This window comes from Bufo bufo, chromosome 1, assembly GCF_905171765.1.
Source record: "Bufo bufo chromosome 1, aBufBuf1.1, whole genome shotgun sequence".
NCBI classification, from domain to species: domain Eukaryota; kingdom Metazoa; phylum Chordata; class Amphibia; order Anura; family Bufonidae; genus Bufo; species Bufo bufo.
This window is the reverse complement of record NC_053389.1, coordinates 474,722,212-474,745,398: the sequence shown is the minus strand read 5'-3', so window position 1 is coordinate 474,745,398 and position 23,187 is coordinate 474,722,212. Positions and strand designations below refer to the sequence as shown.

General features: G+C 45.3%; 1 protein-coding gene across 1 annotated transcript in view; it reads left to right on the top strand.

Annotated features, from left to right (window-relative positions):
* Window positions 1-7,281: 7,281 nt before the first annotated feature.
* LEMD3 (LEM domain containing 3) overlaps window positions 7,282-23,187 on the top strand; it is a 45,253-nt gene continuing 29,347 nt past the window's right edge. The window contains exon 1 of the mRNA XM_040409276.1: window positions 7,282-8,399. Within this exon, the coding sequence (XP_040265210.1) occupies window positions 7,313-8,399 (1,087 nt within the window). The 5' untranslated portion in view covers window positions 7,282-7,312. The remainder of the gene's footprint in view (window positions 8,400-23,187) is intronic.

Below are 23,187 nucleotides of genomic sequence, written 5' to 3'. Positions count from 1 at the left end.
TTTAACATTGACAGTTACTGTCCCTTCCTTATATGATTATTCTTTTTTCTCTATCACCACAGCCACCTTGTTCCAGATCCACTGGACATCACGTCGACGCCAGCAAAACCCTGGATGAGGTAGGACTATTTGGTTCTTTAATTTATTGCATGGTACCACAGTGTACCCTATGATAGATGTTATTAGGTGGGACTGGGTGAGTAAAGTTCTACATTGGGCGGAGTGGCTTAATGCTATGTAAATTAGTGTTATGTGGCTTAGTGTTATGCAAATTTGAGTGGCAAGTGTGCAGCGGGGTGCAGGAAAGCCTAGCTACACCTCTGAAAAAGCATAACACGTGCAACAGCGCAGTATATGGTTATACACGCTGTTTGTTAATGCCGTCAAACATGCACTTACCCATAGCTCTGTATGTTGGTGTCACTCACACATGATTTACTATTGCGGTCATTGTCTTCAAGAGCTTAGGAAGGGGGAAGAGAAAAAGCAAAAAATTCATAAAAAATTTACAAAAAGAGATAACATGTTTTCCTAAAAAAAAAAATCTGAGTCCTAGGTGTTATATACCAATTTCCAGGGCAATTGGAGCCACTTTGGTTTGGGTCCGAAAATTCGGCAACTTATGACCGAATCTTGAAAGGTTCACTCATCTCTACTAAGATCCATTTGAAGTTTTTTTCCTTAAAATAATTCTGCACCAACATATGCAAATGTGTCTGTTTGGGTCTGCCTACCATTAACTTTCATTATTTTTTTTTTTTACTTTCTTTATTAAAGCTCAAATATTAACAATCAATTTAAAAAAAACATATCAATATTACCATCTTTTTTCCCACCCGAAAAAAACCCCAATCCCTCCCCCTACCCACCTATGATGCGTCTTACCCTTCACCACCACCCCTCCGTAAAGACCAAGGAGAGGTGAAGAAGGATGGAGGAAGGAGGAGGAAGCCTTCATTTTTTTATTTATTTACTTTTAATTTACTTATAAAAAGATGTTAAACATATTTTTCTGAATTATTGGTAATGATAGACTTAAACTTCCTGTTCCGTAGAGATAATTTCTGTAGACATCACTTTTCAGAAGTCATTTCAGTATTATTCCAGGCAGGATTACAATAAAAGTTAACACATCTGTTAGCGGGAAGCGATGCAAATGACACAGGGTCCAGCATTCACAATTAGGGCTCATGCACAAGACAGTATTTTGCGTTCAGTATACTGGCCGTTTTTGTAGTTCAGTATGCGGAACATATACTGAACCATTCATTTCAATGGTTCAGCAAAAAATACTGAAGCGTCTCCGTGTGCATTCCGTTTCAGTATTTCCGTACCGTGAAAAGATAGAACATGTCCTATTCTTGTCCGCAAATCACGGTGCTTGGCTCCATTCAAGTCAATGGGTCCGCAAAAAAAACGGAACACATACGGAAATGCATCCGTATGTCTTCCATATCCGTTCTGTTTTTGCTGAACCATCTATTGAAAATGTTATGCCCAGCCCAATTTTTTCTATGTAATTACTGTATACTGTATATGGCATATGGAAAAATGGAACAGAAAAACGGAAAGGAAACACAACGGAAACAAAAAACGGAACAACGGATCCGTAAACAACGGACGGCAAAACACTGAAAAAGCCATACTGTTGTGTGCATGAGGCCTAAGAGTTCACATCCTCCTATCCCATAGAAGTCAATGAGCCACCTCCAGTGTACGGTTACTATGGTCCATATGGCTGTTAATAGCAGTTCAAGCAACATGGGCACCCCCATAATCATGTACAAAAAAATAGAAAAAATTAATAATCAGAAAGTAAAAAACTATTAAAAAAGATCTAAGTTAGAAAATTTCACAAAAAGAGTTGCATATGATAAGTTTTAACATTCTAGATATTTATTGGATTAAATAGGTCTTCCGGGGAACAATTAGATATAAAATGGGCCAGACACAAAGTAGGGGGCATGGCTTGGTGCACAACAGGTGCAAATGATCTTCATTTTGGCTTCACTTTTCCCCTGTACACCACTGGTGCAGGTGGTGATGTAACAGTATGTCATAATTACAGATAAGAGAATTGAATCTATGGAAGTGGAATTTGATCGAAATTTCAGGATAAATTCGATTTGCCGCTAAGCCGAATTTCCTCGTGCTTCATGGTAGCGAATCGATTTAACCTGAAATAGTGTAAAAAACAAACAAAACAAAAATCATATTTACCTCCTCCATTTGCTCGCAATAGGTTGGCTGCCGCGATCTTGATTGAAGATCTAGACCGAAATCCTGCGCACGGTGATGTATGACGCCACCACGCTGCCCGGTGTGATGAAGTGATCTCAGGACGTGAGAGATTTCGCCCAGATCTTCAAGCAAGATGGCGGCGGCCGGCCCGTCACGAGCAAATGGAGGCGGTAAGTTTGATAAAAAAATTTTAATGTTAATTTTACACTCAGATGCCACGATCATGTATGAACACTGCATCTGAGGGGGTACAATGATGGGGGTGTGGCGCTATCGCAGCTCCCTGTCATTGCACCCACTACTTACACAAAAAAAAAAGTAATTAGTTACGAAGCTAATTTTTTTGTAAAATTCGGCTGCAGCTGGGAGCAGGGGTAGCCCATTCTACAGGCATGGTGCTTTCCCTTTGTGGGTACAGAGGCCATGGACAGGACATCAAAAGGGGCAACATAACTGCTTATAGGGAGTCTGTCACCTCCATAATCGGTTAAAAGTAAGCCTACTGCCATGTAGTGTAGGTGCCCCTAAACATAACCATACACTTCTTGTGAAAACCCGACCCTTTAATCCGTAGGCTAGGTTCACATCTGCGACTGTCATAGAACAGCCTGCCGGAGTTCTCCAGATCTGGCATTGCCGCAAACTGCTGCTTGTCCCCATTGATTATAAAGGGATCCGGCAGAGATCCAGCTGCTACCATGCAACTATGTCAGGAATCTGTCAGACAAAAAAGTAACGCAGCATTTTTTGTCAGGCTGATTCCTGGCATTCTATGCAGAGGCAGCCTGCTGGAGAGGACAGCCGCAGGTGTGAAATTAGCCTTAGTAATACGTTTTATTTTTATGAAAGTAAGGTATTCGGTGCACCATGGGCGGGGCTCTTCCATTTGTTGCATCTGGCTTCCCATGTATTATCACTACTGGCTCGGAAATCTTAGGAACTGTCAATCAAATAACAGTGGGAGGTATTACTGGCAGTGCAATGTGCACCAAACAGAGCTGCCCCACCCACAATGCACAAAGAACCTTATATGCATAGAAATAAAAAGCATTCCTCAGGATTAGGCCTCTTTTTTTTTTCGTTCCGTTTTTTGTGTTCCATATACGGAACCATTCATTTCAATGGATCCGCAAAAAAAAACAGAAGGTACTCCGTATGCCTTCCGTTTCCGTATTTCCGATCAAAGATAGAACATGTCCTATTATTGTCCGCATAACGGACAAGGATAGTACGGTTCTATCAGGGGCCAGCTGTTCCGTTCCGCAAAAAAACGGAATGCACACAGACGTCATCCGTATTTTTTGCGGATCCCAAAATACTGAAAAAGCCATACGGTCGTATAAAAGAGGCCTTAGAAAACCGGATATTCTCAGGTAAGGTATGGTAATATTTCAGGACACTTGCCCTACATTGTGGTAAAGCACTGGGACCCACAGCTAAACGCAGTGCAGGCAAATGGAATACATCCTTAAGGTTCTGTAGCATTTGATGTCATCACAGACATAGCTTGACTGGAGCAAACATGAATTACTTGGTGAGATCATCTGGCAGTAGTCAGAAATGTGTGCTGGCGTGTCCTCTGTAGAGCTCTAGTACTGCATATGGTGTCACTGGCTACAGGAATGTATATAAAGAAAACAAAGACAAAAACAGGAATGTTTTCCTGGGTACAGGAATGGGTATACCATAATGGGCACTGGCAATGAGATTGCCTTTAGAGCCCTACATGTTACTATAAGTTATAATATACACGCCCTATATGCTAATTACCCTTTAAGAGTCATCTGGGCAGAGCCATCATGGTGAAGAGACACACTGAACTCCTGGTTTGGTTGACAATCCACGGGCCAGGATACATCACTTCTCCGTTGTGTACTTGTGAAGCAAGGTGTACAGCCTCAGCTTCATCTGTGTACCGCATAATGTCTAGCATATATATGGACATGGTGCACAGCAATACAACACTATGGTAGTAGTTTCTATAGGAAGATCAAGTGACTCTGCTTCTGCCTCTCAACTATTGGGGTGCTACAGCGGTCACTTTTAGGCCCCTTTCACACGGGCGAGTATTCCGCGCGGATGCGTGAGTTGCACGCATTGCATCCGCACTGAATACCGACCCATTCATTTCTATGGGGCTGTTCACATGAGCGGTGATTTTCACGCATCACTTGTGCGTTGCGTGAAAATCGCAGCATGCTCTATATTCTGCGTTTTTCACGCAATGCAGGCCGCATAGAAGTGAATGGGGCTGCGTGAAAATCGCAAGTATCCGCAAGCAAGTGCGGATGCGGTGCGATTTTCACACGCGGTTGCTAGGAGACGATCTGAATGGAGACCCGATCATTATTATTTTCCCTTATAACATGGTTATAAGGGAAAATAATAGCATTCTGAATACAGAATGCATAGTTAAATAGCGCTGGAGGGGTTAAAAAAATAATAATAATTTAACTCACCTTAGTCCACTTGATCGCGGAGCCCGGCATCTCCTTCTGTCTCCTTTGCTGAACAGGATCTGTGGTGACGTCACTCCGGTCATCACATGATCTTTTACCATGGTGATGGATCATGTGATGACTGAAGTGACATCACCACAGGTCCTGTTCAGCAAAGGAGACAGAAGGAGATGCCGGGCTCCGCGATCAAGTGGACTAAGGTGAGTTAAATTATTTATTTTTTTAACCCCTCCAGCGCTATTTAACTATGCATTCTGTATTCAGAATGCTATTATTTTCCCTTATAACATGGTTATAAGGGAAAATAATACAATCTACAGAACGCGGGTGTTCCCGTAACGCACCCGCACATTTTCCCGCAATGCCCGTCTGAAAGAGGCCTTAGGGTATGCTTCCACATAGGGGTGCACGGGAAAGCTGATGTGAAGTTTTGTATGCCGTTTTTGATCGGTTTTCTGCAAATAAAAACAAATCTAAACAAGTCAGTTGTTCAGTGTGTGAACAAGAGTTGTAAAAAATCATCTCACAGCGATATAACTTCTGACTATAGCAGCCATACCACAGTGACATCGCTGCGTGTGAACGTGCACTATGAGCGTGCCAGATGAGGCTGAAGGTGGTTTCTTATTCTTAAGTTTCTTATTCACATCATTTTTTGTATTTTGCGTTTTTGTTTTTTATTTAAATTTGAGAACTTTTTACCAGTAAAAAATAAGTTGCAGTTAACCGTCCTAAAGTAAAATTAGTTGAAAGAGGCATAAATACAGGAGTGATTTGCACAAAAATGCGCTTCAAGCTTGGCACAACAGTTTGATTTACAGGGTTAAATTAATTCAGGCCACTGATCTTACACTACGAACATGAAAAGGTTGGTGCCCCGCATCATATTCTATTGAGTTCAGCCTGGCCCGAACAGGCTCTGGGCACAAGAACTGTCATTAAAGTGGGCAGATGGACAATTTTTTCTTCTATTTTGAATAAGTAAGGCCTCTTTCACACGGGCGTCATGTTTTTGGCCCGGATAAGATGCGGGTGCGTCGCGGGAAAATGCACCATTTTTTTCCCCCGGCATGTTTGGTACCCAAACCCGAACTTCTTCACAGAAGTTCGGGTTAGGTGTTGTGTAGCTTGTATTAATTTCCCTTATAACATGGTTATAAGGGAAAATAATAGCATTCTTAATACAGAATGCTTAGTACAATAGGGCTCCACTTGTTCGCGCAGCCCGCCTTCTCTTCATCTTTGCTATGCACAGGAAAAGGACCTTTGATGATGACACTGCGCTCATCACATGGTCCATCACATGATCTTTTACAATGGTGATGGATCATGTGACGGACCATGTAATGAGCGTAGTGATGTCACCACAGGTCCTTTTCCTCCTGCACAGCAAAGATGAAGACAGAAGAGAAGCCTGGATGCGTGAACAAGTGGATTAAGGGGAGTTAAAAAAAAATATATTAACCCCTCCAGCCCTATGCATTCTGTATTCAGAATGCTATTATTTCCCCTTATAACCATGCTATAAGGGAAAATATTAATGATCGCGTCTCCATCCCGATCGTCTCCTAGCAACCGTGCGTGAAAATCGCACCGCATCCGCACTTGCTTGCGATTTTCACGCAGCCCTATTCACTTCTATGGGGCCTGCGTTGTGTGGAAAACGCACAAAGAGGAGCATGCTACGATTTTCACGCAACGCACAAGAGATGCGTGAAAATCACTGCTCATGTGCACAGCCCCATAGAGATTAATGGGTCCGGATTCAGTGCGGGTGCAATGCGTTCACCTCACGCATTGCAACCGCGCGGAAATCTTGCCCGTGTGAAAGGAGCCTAAGGCCCCTTTCACACGAGGGAGTTTTTTTGCGCGGATGCGATGCGTGTAACGTGAATGCATAGCACCTGCGCTGAATCCGGACCCATTCATTTCTATGGGGCTGTGCACATAAGCGGTGATTTTCACGCATCAGTTCTGCGTTGCGTGAGAATTGCAGCATGTTCTATATTCTGTGTTTTTCACGCAGCCCTGGCCCCATAGAAATAATAGAGGGGCTTCAGTGAAAAACGCATTGCATCCGCAAGCAAGTTTATTTAACTCTTTAAAAACACCAGTTATTCAAAATAGGAAAAATTGTCCGTCTGCCCATTTTGATGCCGGTTCTTGTGCCCAGAACCTGTTCATACCAGGCTGAACTCAATAGAATTGGTGTGGGGCACCAACCTAGTGCAAGATCAGTGGCCTAAATTAATTTAACCCTGTAAATCAGTGTTTTGTGCCAACTTCGAAGCCCATTTCTGCTGACATGCCTCTTTCATTTGATTTCAGGACAGTTCATTGCAACTTATTTCTCACCGGTGAAACAATTCTTACAAATGACGCGAATAGGAAAGCGCCTTCAGCCTGGTGTGTGTGTTCGGGTGTAGTCTGCGCCATGTGAAGCGGGCCACAGCACAGGGAGCAGCCTGGCTCCGGCCAGACGAGCAGCCGCAGTGACACAACAGCGCCAGACTGGCTCCCGGGTGAGCGGCTGGTCTAGTTCACAGTCTAGTTCGCTGACGTCACTTCCGGGGCACAGCCAGCGTGTGTAGGGGGGCAGATAGCCCAGGCGAATGGTCAAAATGGCGGCCGCGCAGTTAACGGACGAGGAGCTGGTTTATGAGCTCAAGCGCTCTGGCGTGATGCCGGGACCGGTCACAGACAGCACTCGGCCGGTCTACCTGAAGAAACTTAAGAAGCTCCGGGAGGAACAGAGGCCCCGACCGGGAAAAACGCGCCTAACCAACAACAGCCAAGCTGTGGATGGGCACTCGGAAAGCCTGGGAGCCCGCCCGCTTTCTGGGGACGTGACGCACAGGCGAGGCGGCCGGCACCACCAGCAGGCGGAGGCCGCTAGAACGTCTCCGCTAGTGGGCTTCAGCTCGGATGAATCGGATGTGGACGCCGCCTTGGGGGCACATGGCGGCCGCCGGGAGAGGAGCAGCACCCCCCAGACAGAGAGGAGCCCGGCCCAGCGGGACTGTATGGACGAGGTAGACGGGCGGAAGGCGCCTGTCTGGAGGGGGACGTGCAGGCCGCACAGCCCCCAGCTTCGCCACGACACTGGGGAAGGGGCGGCCAAGAGCAGGGCAGTGAACGGCAGCCGTCTCTCCTGCTGCAGGGATTACTCGGACTCCGACGAGGAGGCTTATGTGGACGATGAACTCCCAAGCCGCCGGAGCAGACGGCCTCTGACTAAACCAGCCCGGGGTAACGGCATGGACCCTCCGGAGGAGCCGGGCAGACCGGCCTGGGACAGGGTGGAGCCTCCGGTGTCTCCCAGGCATCGGGCAGCCGCCAGGAAATCTCCAGACGTAGAGACGAGCAAGAGCAACAACCACCTGGGGGCAGCGTACGGCTCCGACGGCCTCTACCTGACCGGCAACAGCGTTCCCAGCAGCCGCCTGTCCCCGGCCAACCACGCCGGCTCCAACCACAGCTACTACCCGCACAGCAGCGGCAAGGAGCGGCCGCACAAGCTGCCCGAGCCCGAGGAGGCGCTGCTGCAGCAGTTCCGGAGCGCCGAGACTTCCCCGAGTGCGGCCTTCAGTGCCCACTACCTGTCCATGATCCTGCTCACTGCCGCCTGCCTCTTCTTCCTGCTGCTCGGACTCACCTACCTAGGCATGAGAGGCACCAGCCTGACTGGAGAGGGGAGCAGTAAGTATACAGGGGGGACTGCGCCTAGGACCAATGTGGTGATGGGTCGTTTTGAGTGTGAGCTTACCCCTTAGTGTATGGGGGTAAGTATCGGCGGTTCTTTCCTCTTGCCCAGTGAATGGCCAGCTTTAGGCCCCTTGCAGATGAGCGTTTCTCCTGCAGCACAGCTCCCGGCGCTGACTGGGTCAAATGGCATTATATTGATTTATGACACAATGTAACCCTTACAGTTCTGGAATGTATTGGATAACATTGGCATAATGCTATGTGAATCCCGTCAGGCCCGGGTGCTGCGATGCGGACTCGCTGCGGGAGGAACGCTCATCTGCAAAGGGCCTTTAGAGTTTTGTAATTTGTTGGGGTTCTATCAGACCTCTCTAGAAGTGATCTGCTATCGACAGCATCTTTTAGGGCCCAATCAGACGGCTGTGTGAACGGGTCCGCCCCCATTGCGTAACTGATGCGCATCCGTTCATTTCAACGGGGACACGGAAGATGCGGACAGCACACCATGTGATGTCCGCATCCGTGGTTCTGTCCCGCAGCTCCGCGGAAAGGATAGAGCATGTCGTATTCTTGTCCGCAATCATAGACAAGAATAGGCGTTTTCTCTTATGGGTGCGGTCTGCAAATTGTGGAAAGCACACCTCCCAGTATCTGTGTTTTCCGAATCCGCAAAACACTACGGTCGTTTGTATGCACCCTTTTGTGTAGGAGAATGGGGTTCTTACACATGGTACACCCAAATATTTTCTTCAGGCTGGCAGCGGCAGGCTATGGATACCCATACACATCAAACATTGGTTGAACGCGCCACAAATCTGCCATCTAATGTTTATGGGGGGAGCAGAGCTGTTCTCCAAGGGTATGTGTCAGGGAAGTACAGGGTGTCTCCTTTTGGATTTTATTCTGAGGAGGCTGGTAACAGCTTTTCCCCTTCTCTTTCAGGAGACATGTACACTTGGCTGAGCCCAGCCTGCATGTGTGAAAGCAATGGCTTGGGGTTCTGCATGCAGTCCATGTCCACTGGTCCTCCGTTATGAAGTGGACTAGCAGTTTGTGGGTCCTCTTCAGATTTTGGTGTCTGGCCGGGATGTGACCACCATTGCACGCTGCTGTAGGGCAACAACTGGAGCTTGCTGAGCAGTTGCCTCCATGGAGCATGAAATGCAGCAGCCTGGCATGAAAACACATTTAGGCTCAGTCATGCTGACTGGTCTGGCCTGGCATGTGGGCACATTTGATTGGAGATAGGGGACTGACTTGGTGCCAACCGACATTAGCTTATTTCATAGGGTAGCAAAAGATCAAACATGTTGGAAGCCCCTCCATCATTAGTATGGTGGGTGGTCCCCTGACCCTCCTCACCTATATCATTGCATTTAGCAGTTTGTGTGGTGCTCAGGCCAGCGCACCTTCTTGGAAACTCAGAATTCATGAGAATGAAGAAGGGAGTGTTGGTACATCCCAGTGAATAATGAGGGGTACCTGTGATGGGTGGAAGATTTTAAAGGGGTTTTCCAGGTTCACAGCAGAACCCGGACATATCCATTTTCACCCAGGCAGCCCTCCTGACTTGAGCATTGGAGCAGTTCATGCTCTGATGCTCTCCTTTGCCCTGCGCTAAATTGCGCAGGGCAAAGGCATTTTCTGGAGTTTCAGTGACGTACCGGGCTCTCCATGGGGCTGCCAGGCGGAGGCTTCCGCTCAGCAGTGAGCCCGGTGATGGCACTGGGCGGGCTTTAGCGCTGCCCTAGCCTGTAAAACAGCCAGGGCAGTGCTAAAGCCCGCCCATCAGAGTCGGTGACATCACCGAACACACTGCTGGGCGGAAGCCTCCGCCCGGCAGTGTTATTGTAAATAAAAGAGCCCATGAAATGCTAACATCAGGTAGGCTTCCTGGGTGAAATTATGGGTATGTCTGGGTAATGCTCTGAACCCGGACAACCACTTTAATACTGATGACCTGTCCTCTGGATGGGTCATCAGTACCTGAGTGTGGTGGTCTGACATCCGGGATCCTCGCCGATCAACTGTTTGAGAAGGCACTGGCTCCTGAGAGTGCTGCAGCCTTCTCTCTGCTTTTCCAAGGCCGAGTGACATACACGTTCAACAGACATGTGGCCTAGGCGCAGCACAGCTGTGTTCAAGTGAATGGGGCTGAGCACGATGCCAAGCACGGCCGCTATACTATGTACAGTGCTGTGCTTGGTGAGCTTTGAGAAGGCAGCAGCGCCAGTGCCTTCTGAATACAGCTGATCGGTGAAGGTCCTGGTGTCGGACCTCCACTGATCCGATACTGATGACCTATCCAGAGAGCAAACGCTAAATAGATAATGTTGTCCCTTTTTGAAAGGTGTGATACTGGCAGCAGGATCCTGAAGAATAGGTCTAAATTCTCAGTCAGTTGTTCAATATTACTGGATCTGCCGTGCCTGAGCAACCAGATTCACCTGACTAAGGGCTCATGCACACGGCCGTTGCCCAGCTGTGGCCGTATTGCGGCCCACATACACCGGTTCCGCAATACACGGGCACCGGCCGTGTGCATCCCTCATCACGGATGCAGACCCATTCACTTGAATGGGTCCGCAATCAAGGAGGTGCGAAACGGAGGAACACAGATCACAAGCCCACTATGGAGTGCTTCTGTGGGTTTTCTGTCCATGCATCTGCACTGCAAAAAGTAGTGCATGCCTTAATGAATAGCACAATGATTTCCCTGCCATTCATGAGCGCTGTGAACGGCGCAGGCAGCACAACAATACTGCTGGTGTCTGAAAGCTTCAATAGCAGAGCTCCGTACAGAGCTTTGTTATTAGGGAGGAGGCTGCTGATTTGTCAGTATCAACGGGCTGCTGTGCCATTGCCCCCCCCCCTTCTCCTGTGCGTTGAACACACAGTGGAAACCATTTAATTTATTATGAAAAAGGGTGGTGCGCGCCATTGCCGGCTGCTGATGCAGGAAAAGCATGGTTGGAATGGAGCCTCTGCTGAGCAAAGACAATGAGAGAAGTGTCAGGCTTGTGCCCAGGTGATGTCCCAGCGTGCCCCGCAGGCTTCTATCTGCTGCTGGGAGCTCCATGTGGAGGTTTATGAATAGAAAACTAATAGCCAAGAGGCTACAGAAAACCCTTCTTCTGACCCCTATGTTAAGGGTCCATTCACACGTCTGCATCCTTTCCACAATTTTGCGGAACAGGTGTGGACTCATTAATTTTCAATGGGGCCAGAATGTGCTATCCGCATTTGTGGATCCTCACTTCCGTTCCACAAAAAAAAATAGAACATGTCCTATTCTTGTCCGCAATTGCGGACAAGAAAAGTCATTTTCTATGAGAGTGCCGGCGATGTGCGGTCGCAAAATGCGGAACGCACATTGCCGATGTCTGTGTTTTGCGGATCCGCAAAACACATATGGACATGTGAATGGACCCTAAGTCATAACTTTCATTTGATTGCTCTGATACCTAAATGCCTAAAATAATTTTGCTGTTTCTCTAGATGACCTTATGTTGATAGTAGTGTTAATAGAGTCTCGAGGGTCTATAAAAGCAGGTACCCTACTTTTATAAACCTTTCTATTAACACTACTTTCAACATAAGGTCATCTAGAGAAACAGTAGGTTTTAATATTTTTTTTTTTTTCCTGTAGGCATTTAGGTATCAGAGCAATCAAATGAAATTTCTGATTTCACATAAAGGTCAGAAACAGGGTTTTCTTTGGCATCTTGGCTATTAGTTTTTATATGTAAGTACCCTGCACCAGAGGTCTATTTTCCTGTATGGTTTATATGTGGAGCGGACTATAGGGTACACTATACTGTGTAACAGTCCGATATATTGTGTACGAGATTGTCCAATATCTGCCTCCTGTGCATTCGTCCCAGAAGCCACCCACTGCCACCAGACCACTACTGCTCCCTTCCACAATGACCAGACGTCCCTGTTCAATTCTTATTGCATTTAGTTTTGTACAATCTCCCGCTCCGATCCCTACGTGACAGATTTGGTGCTTAAAGAAATGTAGGGATTCAGTCTTCTGAGAGATAAATTTAAAATGGTCGAAATTTCCTGTTTCTGCACAGAAGACATATCTATCACGGGCATCATGTTTTTGGCCCGGATAGGGTGCATTGCGGGAAAATGCGCGACTTTTTTTTTCCGCGCAAGTGCAAAACATTGTAATGCGTTTTGCACGCTTGTGAGAAAAATCGCCATGTTTGGTACCCAAACTTCTTCACAGAAGTTCGGGTTTGGGTTAGGTGTTGTGTACATTGCTATTATTTTCCCTTATAACCATGTTATAAGGGAAAATAATACATTCTTAATACAGAATGCTTAGTACAATAGGGCTGGAGGGGTTAAAAAAAAATCATTTAATCCACTTGTTCGCGCAGCCCGGCTTCTCTTCTGTCATAGTCTTTGAGGAATAGGACCTTTTGATGACGTCACTGCGCCAGTCACTGGATCATGTGACGGACCATGTGATGAGCGTAGTAATGTCACCACAGGTCCTTTTCCTCCTGCACAGCAAAGATGAAGACAGAAGAGAAGCCGGGCTGCGCAAACAAGTTGATTAAGGTGAGTTAAAAAAAATTTTTAACCCCTCCAGCCCTATTGTACTAAGCTTCTCTATTAAGAATGCTATTATTTTCCCTTATAACCATGTTATAAGGGAAAATAATACAGATCGGGTCCCCATCCCGATCGTCTCCTAGCAACCGTGCGTGAGAATCGCAGCGCATCCGCACTTGCTTGCGAATGCTTGTGATTTTCACGCAGCCCCATTCACTTCTATCGGGCCTGCGTTGCGTGGAAAACGCAGAATATAGAGCATGCTGCGATTTTCACACAACGCACAAGTGATGCGTGAAAATCACCGCTCATGTGAACAGCCCCATAGAAATGAATGGGTCCGGATTCAGTGCTGGTGCAATGTGTTCACCTCACGCATTGCACCCGCGCGGAAATCTCGCCTGTGTGAAAGGGGCCTAAGTGTTTTGCGGTCCGCAGATCGCTTCCATGCAGGCACTCCGCAAAAGATAGTATATTACCTATACTTTGCCACAACATGGGGAGCATGAACCTGTTGAAGTCAATAGGTTCTCATCATAATGCTGCGTGCACACAGCCAGTAACTAGAGATGAGCTAAGCGGCATTGGATGCTGCATCTGAAGCCGCTTTGCTAAAAAGTTTGTTATAATGCTCTACGGAGAAAGAATAGCATTAGAATGAGGCGAAGTCTGTTATTCACGAAGTAGCGCGGTAATTATTACAGTGAAAAACCTTGGAACAGAAGCAGAGTTTTTCTGTGATCTGCAATTATTTTCCCCTCTCCATGATGTTCGGAGTCCTAGATCTGTGTGCTGCGAGCGTAAGCAGTCTCTTACATACCACGTGTGCTGAGGATAGGGGCAAGGATTAAGCCTGTATTACACAGGATGATTGAACAAGCGATTGTCGGGAGGGAAGCATTCCCTAGCGGAGGAGACCACTTCTATTATAGGCAGCAATCTCTTCTGTTGCATGGGGAGGAGCGATTGCTATGCCATCGCTTATCCCCCTGCTGTATAGTAGGTTGCTGGCAGCAGATCGCTATTAGGCCCCTTGCAGACGAGTGTTTGTCACGCTGCAAGTCTGCAGCGCAGCTCCCAGCACTGAATGGGTCACATAGCATCATAAATCAATATAATGCTATGTAACCCTTACAGTTCTGGAATGTATTGGATAATACTGGCAGCATTATGTCGGTGTCATCTAATACATTCCAGAACTGTAAGGGTTACATAGCATAAAAAAATCAATATAATGCTATGTGACCCCGTCAGTGCTGGGAGGTCAGGCCGGGAGCTGTGCAGTGGTGGACTTGACGCGTGGACACACGCTCGCCTGCAGGGGGCCTTAGACAGCACTATCTGCCTCCAGTAAGCACTGATTATAATTTTTTAAGCATGCTTAAAAATCTGAATTGCCCGATGAACGAACGTTTGCTTGTTCATCGGGCAATCGGTGGCAGTATTGCACTGCTAGATGATCGCTCATGCAAATGCTTGTGAGTGGCCTAGAAGTATGGGAAATGAGGTCTAGACCAGTATAGTACTGGTGGACTGACTGTATGTGGACACAACCCCAGGCGTGCAGCTAAAAGTCCAGGGCTGTGGAGTCGGTAGATAAATTCTCTGTATTTAATACGCAAATGTATTTTATACATTCCTTGAAGGAAAGAAAGGCAACCTACAGCTGTTCCACCAAGTTCTTCTAAGCTCTTATAGCAGAGAGAGGTAGTTGGGCAGAAGCTGCTGCCTTCTCCTTTGTGTGCTGATCTTCTGCTGAAGATAGGACAGTGGGAGGATCCAGGAAGGGGCATTTATTGTAAAACATGATTTCCCTAGTAGAATCCCATAGTCATGTTTAAAGTTTAAGCTAACAATCTGAGTTTACAAGGTTTTTATAGCCTATGGGCCGCATGCACACGACCGTGGTGTGTTTTGCGGTCCGCAATTTGCGGAACGGCACGGACAGCCTTCAATAAAATGCCTATTCTTTTGCGGCCCTGTTGAAGTGAATGGGTCCGCATCGGAGCCGCCAAAACAGCGGCTTAGATGCGGACCCAAACAACGGCCGTGTGCATGAGGCCTTAGCTGAATGACAGTAGTTTTTCAAATGGTTTACACGCAGGGATGCCCAACCTGCGGCCCTCCAGCTGTTGTAAAACTACAACTCTCAGCATGCCCGGACAGCCTACAGGAGGGCATGCTGGGAGTTGTAGTTTTACAACATCTGGAGGGCCACAGGTTGCGCATTCCTGGTTTACAGCTTCAGTCTTGAGCTATTGACTACCCATTCCCTTCACTTATACAAGTGTCTCTAGTCCTGCAAAAAACATATTTACTTAGGCTACTTTCACACTTGCAGCAGTGTGATCCGGCGGGCAGTTCCGTCGTCGGAACTGCCCGCCGGATCCGTGGATTTTGATGTGACTGAAAGCATTTGTGAGACTGATCCGGATGCGGATCCGTCTCACAAATGCATTGCAAGAACGAATCTGTCTCTCCGCTTGTCATGCGGACAGACGGATCAGTCTTGTATTTTACTTTCACATTTTTACCTGTCTGCGCAGGCTGGAAGGACGGATTCGGTATTTTGAATGCCGGATCCGGCACTAATACATTCCTATGGGGAAAAATGCCGGATCCGGCATTCAGGCAAGTGTTCAGTTTTTTTCTCCGGAGATAAAACTGTAGCATGCTGCGGTTTTCTCTCTTGCCTGATCAGTCAAAACGACTGAACTGAAGACATCCTGAACGGATTGCTCTCCATTCAGAATGCATTAGGATATGCCCGATCAGTTCTTTTCCGGTATAGAGCCCCTGTGACGGAACTTTATGCCGGAAAAGAAAAACGCTAGTGTGAAAGTACCCTTAGGCCTCTTTCACACTTGCGTTGTTGGGATCCGGCATGCACTTCCGTCGCCGGATCCGGAAAAAACGCAAGTGTACTGAAAGCATTTGAAGACGGAACCGTCTTCCAAATGCTTTCAGTGTTACTATGGCACCCAGGACGCTATTAAAGTCCTGGTTGCCATAGGGGGAGCGGTATACTTACAGTCCATGCGGCTCCCCGGGCGCTCCAGAATGACGTCAGAGCGCCCCATGCGCATCGATGACGTGATCCATGCGATCACGTCATCCATGCGCTTGGGGCGCCCTGACGTCACTCTGGAGCGCCCGGGGAGCCGCACGGACGGTAAGTATACTGCTCCCCCGCTCCCCACTGCACTTTACCATGGCTGCCAGGACTTTAGCGTCTTGGCAGCCATGGTAACCATTCAGAAAAAGCTAAATGTCGGCTCCGGCAATGCGCCGAAACGACGTTTAGCTTAAGGCCGGATCCGGATCAATGCCTTCCAATGGGCATTAATTCCGGATCCGGCCTTACGGCAAGTGTTCAGGATTTTTGGCCGGGGCAAAAAGCACAGCATGCTGCGGTATTTTCTCCGGCCAAAAAACGTTCCGTTCCGGAACTGAAGACATCCTGATGCATCCTGAACGGATTTCTCTCTATTCAGAATGCATTAGGATAATCCTGATCAGGATTCTTCCGGCATAGAGCCCCGACGACGGAACTCTATGCCGGAAGACAAGAACGCAGGTGTGAAAGGGCCCTTAATCAGTTATCAGTGAGAGGCTAGGTTAACCATGGGTGTTGCGTTCCCTGTAACAGCGGAACACAACACAATGGAAAGTATAAGTATTGCCGCTCCTTAACTGTGCCATATAGTGAAGCATAAGAAAAGCATGCTTCTTCACGGTCACTTAACGTGTTCGTTTTGCGGTAACATGACTCACTGCATGCATTGGCCTTTATTCTTACAGTAGAGAAGTAATTAATTATAACTTTTTGTGAATTGGGACATTTAAAAATTATTCCAATTTAAATTTTGTTGGAGTCGGTTCATTTTTGCCGACTCCAGGTACCCAAAATTGCCTTAGACTCCGACTCCACAGCCCTATAAGTCAATATAAGCAGACCAGAGCACTGGAGGAGGCTGGATCCTCACATGGTCCCCAGCAAAAACATACGGTAAGTTAGGGCTCATTCAGACGCCCGCATGCTGTCAGCAAAAATGCAGATATGTTTTTTTGTGGATTAGATACTGTCCCAGTCACTTCTATGGAGCCTTTTCTTCCATTGCACAGCTCATCAAAACAAATGAAACCTGTCCTATACTTGTCAGTGAAAATCAGGACATGGCCCCATTGAAGTCTATGGGTCAGCCCAAAAAATGGAATGCAATCCTTTTTTTCTTTTTGTTTGCGGACATGCTGAACTGTCCGCAAAAAACAAATTGCATTTGTGCCGTCTGAATGAGCCCTTAATTTGTGAGAAGCTCTAAGACCCAGTTACCCTTTTAAGTACCAAAATAGGTTGCGTCCTTAAATGGGGTATTCTAGGATTTTATTGATGGCACATAGGTATAATAGGCCACAGCGGCTTCAATGTAGCTGCCACCAGAAATGCTCAGCTCTGTCCATTGACTATTGAATGGGGCTGGTAAGTGTAGCTTTGCTCCCACTCAACCACCATTGATTGATGGAGACGGATTTGTTTTCTATTGTGCCAGATTGATTGAACGGATCTCGCTAACGGAAAGCCAAAACGCCAGTGTGAAAGTAGCCTTAGATACACATTTTTTTTGTTTCAGGAACAATAGTGGTCTATGGGTTTATTCACACGGACGTTTTTTTTTGTTTTTTTTAACCCTTTAGGGACTTAGGGCATACCGGTACGCCCTAACTTTAAACAGACATTGTGGCGCGGTGGGGGTTAATAGGAACAGGATGCCCGCTGAAATCATTCAGCGGGCATCCTGTCACAGCGCCGGGGGGGGGGGGGGGGGGTCAATTGACCTGCGGTTTGCGGCTTTTACCTGCGGTTGTGGCGGTGCCATCGGGTCCCCATGCGGCTGTAGGGGGGACCCGATGGCATGAAAGGCAGCGTGATGTCTAAGGAAGGCATCGCGCTGCCTTCCGGTGAAGAGCCTGTGAGATCCAGCCCCCTGGATCTCTCAGGCCGGAAGCTGTATGAGTAATACACACAGTATTACTCATACAGCCAATGCATTCCAATACAGAAGTATTGGAATTCATTGTAAAGGATTACTCCCAAAAGTTCAAGTCCCAAAGTGGGACAAAAAATAGTGAAAAAAAAGTTTAAAAAATAACGTTTTCTCCCCAAAAAATTAAAAGTTTCAAGTAAAAATAAACAAAAACGTCATTTTCCCCAAACAAAGTTACAAAAAATTGGTAAAAAATAGGGGGGGGGGGGGGGAGAAAGTATACATATTAGGTATCGACCTGCTCTATAAACATATCACATGACCTAACCCCTCAGATGAACACCGTAAAAAAATAAAAACTGTGCTAAATAAACCATTTTTTGGTCACCTTACATCAGAAAAAGTACAACAGCAAGCGATCAAAAAGGCGTTTGCCACCAAAATAGTACCAATCTAACCGTCACATCATCCCGCAAAAAATGAGCCCCTACCTGAGACAATCGCCCAAAAAATAAAAAATAAATATGGCTCAGAATATGGAGACACTAAAACATCATTTTTTTTTTGTTTGAAAAAAAGCTGTTATGGTGTAAAACTTACCAAATATGTATACTTTTTTTTTATTTATGTATCGCCGCGTTCGTATAGACCGGCTCTATAAAAATATCACATGACCTAACCCCTCGGATGAACACCGTAAAAAATTTAAAATAAAAACTGCACTGCTAAATAAACTATTTTGTCACCTTACATCACAAAAAGTGTAATAGCAAGTGATCAAAAAGTCACACGCACCCCAAAATAGTGCCAATAAAACAGTCATCTCATCCCACAAAAATCATACCCTACCAAAGGTAATCGCCCAAAAACTGAAAAAATTATGGCTCTCAGACTATGGAAACACTAAAACATGATTTTCTTTTGCTTAAAGGGAACCGGTCACCGGGATTTTGTGTATAGAGCTGAGGACATGGGTTGCTAGATGGCCGCTAGCACATCCGCAATACCCAGTCCCCATAGCTCTGTGTGCTTTTATTGTGTAAAAAAAATCGATTTGATACATATGCAAATTAACCTGAGATGAGTCCTGTCCCTGACTCATCTCACATACAGGACTCATCTCAGGGACAGGACTCATCTCAGGTTAATTTGCATATGTATCAAATCGATGAGTCCTGTCCCTGAGATGAGTCCTGTATGTGAGATGAGTCAGGGACAGGACTCTTCTCAGTTTAATTTGCATATGTATCAAATCGTGTTTTTTTACACAATAAAAGCACACACAGCTATGGGGACTGGGTATTGCGGATGTGCTAGCGGCCATCTAGCAACCCATGTCCTCAGCTCTATAAACAAAATACCGGTGACAGGTTCCCTTTAAAAAATGAAATCATTGTGTAAAACTTACATAAATAAAAAAAAAGTATACATATTAGGTATCGCCGCATCCGTGACAACCGGGTCTATAAAAATATCACATGATCTAACCTGTCAGATGAATGTTGTAAAATAAAAACGGTGCCAAAACAGCTATTTCTTGTTATCTTGCCTCACAAAAAGTGTAATATAGAGCAACCAAAAATCATATGTACCCTAAACTAGTACCAACAATACTGCCACCCTATCCTGTAGTTTCTAAAATGGGGCCGCTTTTTTGGAGTTTCTACACTAGGGGTGCATCAGGGGGGCTTCAAATGGGACAAACCGTATGGCATTCCTTTCCTTCTGCGCCCTGCCATGTGCCCGTACAGCAGTTTACGACCACATATGGGGTGTTTCTGTAAACTACAGAATCAGGGCCATAAATATTAAGTTTTGTTTGGCTGTTAACCCTTGCTTTGTAAAAGTAAATAAAATATTAAAATGGAAAATCTTCCAAAAAAGTGAAATTTTGAAATTGTATCTCTATTTTCCATTAATTCTTGTGGAACACCTAAAGGGTTAACAAAGTTTGTAAAATCAGTTTTGAATACCTTGAGGGGTGTAGTTTCTAGAATGGGGTCATTTTTGGATGGTTTCTATTATGTAAGCCTCGCAAAGTGACTTCAGACCTGAACTGGTCCCTAAAAATTGGGTTTTTGAAAATTTCAGAAAAATTTCAAGATTTGCTTCTAAACTTCTAAGACTTGTAACATCACCAAAAAATTAAATATTATTCCCAAAATGATCCAAACATGAAGTAGACATATGAGGAATGTAAAGTAATAACTATTTTTGGAGGTATTACTATGTATTATAGAAGTAGAGAAATTGAAACTTGGAAATTTGCAAATTTTTTTTTTAAATAAAAATTAGTATTTTTTAGTTCATTTTACCAGTGTCATGAAGTACAATATGTGACAAAAAAAAAAATCTCAGAATGGCCTGGATAAGTCAAAGCGTTTTAAAGTTATCAGCACTTAAAGTGACACTGGTCAGATTTGCAAAACATGGCCGGGTCTTTAAGGTGAAATAGGGCTGAGTCCTTAAGGGGGTTAAGGGCCAGTAAATGACAGATGTCAGAAAAATAGTTGTATCTTGTCTGATCTGTAGCTCCCGTACAATTGGGACAGTTTTAACATCAGTTTCTCTTAAAGGCATCGGTAAAAAAAAAACTTCTGTGGAACGTTTTGCCTTTTTTAACAGCCTACGTGTGAACGTAGCCTTATGGGGCCAATCTATGGCTTTTTAATGTGAAATCTGCGTGAAGAATGAACATGCTAATTCATCTCATGTATTTTTTTATTTTCTGGAGCTTGGGACTGTGATATGAAATACCCGGTCAATTGCATTGCATTGCATTGCATGTGGAGGGTTTGAGGATTTAGGTGTTGCCCATGTGAACAGGTCCTGAGTCAGAGCCTGAGCTTATACAGATCAGGCAGGTATATTTTGCATGAGCTCAGTACATATGCCTGCAAATATAATTGATGTATTTGTCTTACTAATGGTGTTCATGGATTTATAGCGTATCAGTTTAGACATGTGCTAAATCTGTTCTGTATTGTTATATTGTGAGCTAATACTAAATCTTAGGCTACTTTCACACTAGCGTTTTTACTGGATCCGGCAGGGTTCATCAAAAACTCTTCCATTACTGATAATACAACCATCTGCGTCCGTTATGAACGGATCCGGTTGTATTATCTGTAACATTGCCAAGACGGATCCGTTTTGAACTCCATTGGAAGTCAATGGAGGACGGATCCTTTTTCTATTGTCAGAGAAAACGGATCCGTCCCCATTGACTTGCATTGGGAGTTGTGATAGATCCGTCTTGCTCTACATCCCAGGACGGAAAGGAAAATGCAACATGTTGCGGTTTTCTCTCCGGTATGAGAATGCAACTAAACTGAACAGATTGCATTTTGGAGCATTCTGTTCAGTTTTGTCCCTATTGACAATGGGGACAAAACTGAATTTTTTTTTTTTTTTTTTTTTTTTTTTTTTACGGTATTGAGCCCCTATCACTGATCTCAATAACGGAAAACTTTAACGCTAGTGTTAAAGTACCATTACATGTCTGCGGATTTATGCTGCTTTTTAAAGAATAATAAAAGTGCTTCATATTTAAAGGGGGCGGCCAGTTTGTTGAAATATTCAGCATTAGCCCATAATCTGTTAATGAGACCTGAATCTGTAAGAGCTGCGTTCTCTTCAAGAAGAATGTATGTTTGACAAAAGTGTTCCCTTAAAGTATGTGAACTTATAGAGCTTACCCATCGCTTGCCTTATAGATCTAAGCTTAAAGGGTTTGTCTCATCATGGACAGTGGGGGCATATCATTAGGATATGCCCCCATTGTCATATAGGTGCGGGTACCACCGCTGGGACCTGCACCTATATCGAGAACAGAGCCCTGCAAGTGAAGGAGGGTGCATGCTCAGCCTCCTTCCATTCATTTTTTTTTTTTTTTTTATGGGGCTGGTGAAAATAGCCTAACACTGGCTCGGTTATTTCCGTTGGCCCCATAGAAATTAATGAGAGCGAGGGGCCGCACAATCGCCGTACGCTCCCATTCACATCTATAGGGAGTCCTCCAGCCACCACCTTGCGGGGCTTAGTTCTCGATACAGGTGCCACCTCCCCACCGCCCTATAAGACAATGAGGGCATATCCTAGCGATATGCCTCCATTGTCCATGATGAGACAACCCCTTTAAGCTTTCATTATTGGTTTGCAATGTTTAAAGGGTCATCACAATTATCCCTATTAAACAGGCTGCTATTATACATGTGCAAATGTCAGCTGAATCTAACAGTGCTATTCTTTTTTATTTATAATTTTTATTTGCGTATGCCCCCCTTTTTGTGCAATTATAAGTTTTATTATATGCAAATTAGCCTATGGGGGGGGGGGGGGTGTTGCTCCTGCTCCTAAAGGCTCCATTCTCCCACCTTATTCCACGCCTTTCTACTGTTGATTGACAGGGCCCCGGCCAGCATTCGTCTCCTCCTGCCGGCCCTGTGTGCTGGGGAAATCTCGCGCCTGTTCCGTTCTGTATTCGGCACAGTGAGGGAAGGACGCTCACTGCCTACCGACTTCCTCACTGCGCATGCGCCGAAATGTCAGTGCTCCAGGAAAAGAGAGAAGACAGCCGGCATCGCAGAGGAGGAGAGTGCTGTGACGTCGCTGGATCCTCCTATGTGGTAAGTATTTTCAGAATTGGCCAGTGCTTTATTCCCACTGATACCACCAATGATCAAAGGGGGCATTAAATGAAGCAATATTTTATATAAAAAAGCAGTACTAATAATTTGATTTATGAACACTAACACCAACGAATCAAATTAATTTGTCCACCAGATAATATATACATTATAAAAATTTAAAAAATTATCTATCTATAATTAGGGCTGCACCTAACTATTATTTGAATAATCTATTAGTTGTCGATAATTTAATCGGGAAAAAACACAGAGAGGTTTATATGATTTTACTTGAAAAATTATGTTCAAAGGCCATATTACTTTATGAATGAAGGAGGCCGCCGTCCGCTCTGCCTGTTAGTGGAGCTTCATTGTAAGGTAAAATAAATATGCAGTGATTTAAAGTAAACCGCCCACCCGCATAGCAACGAACCGGCGATTATTCGATAACTGGATTCGTCGACAACTAATCCCGCTATCGAATATTATCGATAAAGTCGCTTAATCGTTGCAGTGTGTATGTGTGTGTGTATATGTATGTGTGTATATATATATATATATATATATATATATATTTTTTATTTTTTTTAAAAGGCG